This window comes from Plectropomus leopardus, unplaced genomic scaffold, assembly GCF_008729295.1.
Source record: "Plectropomus leopardus isolate mb unplaced genomic scaffold, YSFRI_Pleo_2.0 unplaced_scaffold9991, whole genome shotgun sequence".
NCBI classification, from domain to species: domain Eukaryota; kingdom Metazoa; phylum Chordata; class Actinopteri; order Perciformes; family Serranidae; genus Plectropomus; species Plectropomus leopardus.
The window spans coordinates 1-3,111 of record NW_024704733.1 but is presented as its reverse complement, the minus strand read 5'-3'; the positions used below and the strand labels follow the sequence as shown (position 1 = coordinate 3,111).

At 37.7% G+C, this 3,111-nt stretch overlaps 1 protein-coding gene across 1 annotated transcript; it reads right to left on the bottom strand.

The window, feature by feature from the left end:
• Positions 1–617: 617 nt before the first annotated feature.
• LOC121940947 (pregnancy zone protein-like) lies at positions 618–2,503 on the bottom strand (the record flags this gene model as incomplete). Its single annotated transcript, XM_042483621.1, has 6 exons — positions 618–680; positions 1,535–1,576; positions 1,858–1,963; positions 2,047–2,115; positions 2,203–2,293; positions 2,385–2,503. Coding segments are annotated over 6 exons (432 nt in total), but the record flags the coding sequence as incomplete, so codon positions are not given.
• Positions 2,504–3,111: the final 608 nt, after the last annotated feature.

The window sequence follows — 3,111 nt, the reverse complement described above, 5'->3', positions numbered from 1 at the left end:
TGGATATTCTTGTCCTTATTGGCCTCAAGTCGTTGTAAATTTCCGTGTTTCTGTGTATTATAGACTCATTAGAAAAACTGAAACTTTAAAATAATAAAAAATATCTGTCATATGCAGTAACATAGCCAAAATGCTTGCCATAACAAAAGTAAAAAATTACCCATTTTGACAAAAATGTCCAAAATGGGGTTTAATAGGAGCCCAGCAGCTAATTTGAGTTCCTCAAGCAGGTTTATTTGGCTTTTGTTGACAATTTGGGCTTCACAGAACTGTAACAGTCACCCATAAAAGCAGGAGCACAGAGAAATATAACAATCTGAACAAAATGTAGTACCTGTTCACCACTGACCTCATCTGGAGATTCTGCCGAAAGGAGGCAGGAAACTCCTCCCCTGCTCAGACTCACAGTTTGCATTAAAGAAATATATGAGAAAAAGTGCGATAGATAGATACATAAATTGATTAATGGTTATTGTTTGATAAAATCGTCATAACGCAGCAAAAGGAGAAAGATGCGTCGGTAAATATAAGCAAAACATTATATGTGAACTGCATTTACAACAGTCTGCAGTCATATTTAACTTCAATTAATCTCCAATAAAATCCAATTTTTTTTCCCCGTTATGGTTGAATCATTGAGGCCCACGGGTCTGAGCGGAGACCACACTTCATTCTTCAAGCTGCCAATGAAAGAAAAAAAATTCAATAGACTATTCTAAGGAATTTTGATTTTTTTTGTTGACAAAACGATTAATAAATCCACAATGTAAGTTATTGTAAACATTTGTAATTTACTATATTTAATTACATGTTTAATAGTTTGTTATTTTATTGTTTTTGTCCCCTTACGTCTACTAGTTATATGAGTAAAATAAAAAAAAAAATCTGACAATATTTCAGAAATTAATCAGTATTTAAAAATCATTCTAATAAATAATCTTAAGAATTTTTAATAATCTTTAAGTGGGTTATTAGAGCCAGCTAAACCAATGCAATGTACTGGTCTGTACATCTAAGACCTGGAATTTCACTGTTTAAAGGAATAGTTCACCCAAAAACAACATTAACTGAATACAGTAGTCACCACCCGGATTAAGGCTGAAAAAAAAGAAACCAAAAAAGATTTTTTTTTTTAAGTCTTTCTGAAAATTCCTGTGCAGTTTGGTGTCTTGTGGGATCACGAAAATCCAAACTATTTTCACTAAACTATTGCTAAAAAAAAATATTTCTCAATTTTGTTGTGCTCATTTGGACAATGATATCTTAAGGCTGCACTTTGATTTTTTAGAATATTTCTGAAAATTTTCTAACCGTTTTTTGCTGTCCTGTCAAAACGTGTTTGCACTAATTCGCTTTCATTTTTTGGGCACTTTGCTCTCCTTAACATCCTTTGATAGAAAACGTTCTCTGGGACCAAAGAAAGCCGAGGGGGTGAGTGTTATTTACAGTTTATTTTGCTTTTGAGTGAACTCTTCCTTTGATGGGATTGCACAAACGTCAGTGTACCTGTACAGTATGTTTTACAGACTGTTACCTGCAGCACACGGGTAGTTGTATTCTGTCTCATCCTGATCACCTGAGAGGAAAAAACAAAAATCAGAGACTGAACAAACAACCCTGTCAGACACTGTAACACTGTGACTGTTGCAGATAAAAACATAACACCATAGAAACACAACTGACATTAAACTGCTGCCTCTCAAAAGTGAAATTTCACTCCTTCTTTGATGGTGTTGAAGTGTCAGAAACTGACCAAGTGTACATCAGATAAAAGGGACACTGATTTAGTTCAGTTTGTTGTGCAGCTCTACTAAAAAGCAGAGTTTGTGCGTGTGTGGTTTCTGTAAAGAGATTTACTTGGCTGGTAGTAGTCGTAGATTTTAACAATGGCCGGCTTCAGGTTCTGCACCGGGAGCTCCTGTATGAGCGCTAAGCTGTGGTTGATGGGAATGTCCTTCGTCAACTGTTGATAGAAAAACAGACGACACGATCAGTCACAAATCTGGAGAGTATGATCTATCGTTCCCAGCTGTGAATCCCTCTCACCTCCTGAATGTACACCATAACGTGATCGTCCTTCTGTTCAACTCGATCCACCATCGAGGCAACTTTGAGCTGTGAGGAGACGATAATCAGGTGGATAATTCTTCAACAAAAACTTTTACATTTCCACTAAAGGTTAAAGATATTGTAATAACTCACGCTCTTTATAGACTCTGAGTCTGGGATAAATCCAGAGAGCATTTTGATATCCAGGATCACCATGTTTGTAGTGCTCTCTTTTCCATTATATCTGTTAGTGGATACACAAGATTGTCTGTTCAGAACTTCTGTAATTTTGTATTATTGCTGTTAACAGAGATCTATTGTTGTTGATTACTTACAGGGACGTTAGCGTCAGAGTGAGTTTGTGTGTTGTGCTTTTGCAGTCGGCCTCTGGTTTAACCTCGACGCTGAAAGTTGTGACATCAGTCGGAGTTGGGATGTTATAGTGCAGAGAAATCTGGGGAACAGATATATCAGGATCATTTAACAGGGCCATGTGCAATAAGTGCATGTGTATTTAGGGCATGTCTGACAACTTTTGCTACTTAAATGGTGCAGAATTTGGACGCAAACTAAGATGCGAGGTGAAAAGGAGTTTTGTTTTTGTTTTATCTTCATATTATAAGCGTGTTTTGGGCTTAATATGATTTCTAACAATCAAAGTGCCCCAATCCTGTTATTTACATTGCAGAATCGGCAAATTGGGCCTGCGAGCAGTTTTCTGCAGAGCTAACCATCAGTAGCGCTACGCTGTTCCTCAGGCTTAACTGTGCACAGCAGCTCTGCTCTGATCTCTGCTATGTTCACATTTACAGAGTATCATTAAAGAAGTATTAGTATTAGTAGTAAACTAATGACACGATATAAGAAGCGCGAGGGCGCCTACAGGGCAGAGGGGTCCAACAAACCGAGGAACCACCCGAACTACGGGGGTTTGCTTCCCTTCTGCATGTAATGCTTTTTTTCTCCGCCTTAGTGCGTCCTTCCTCTAACCCTAATTATCTGACGTGTTGACGTCCAAGCATTTGTTGCCATGTGCTTGTGTTGCTCAAACATAACCACGTG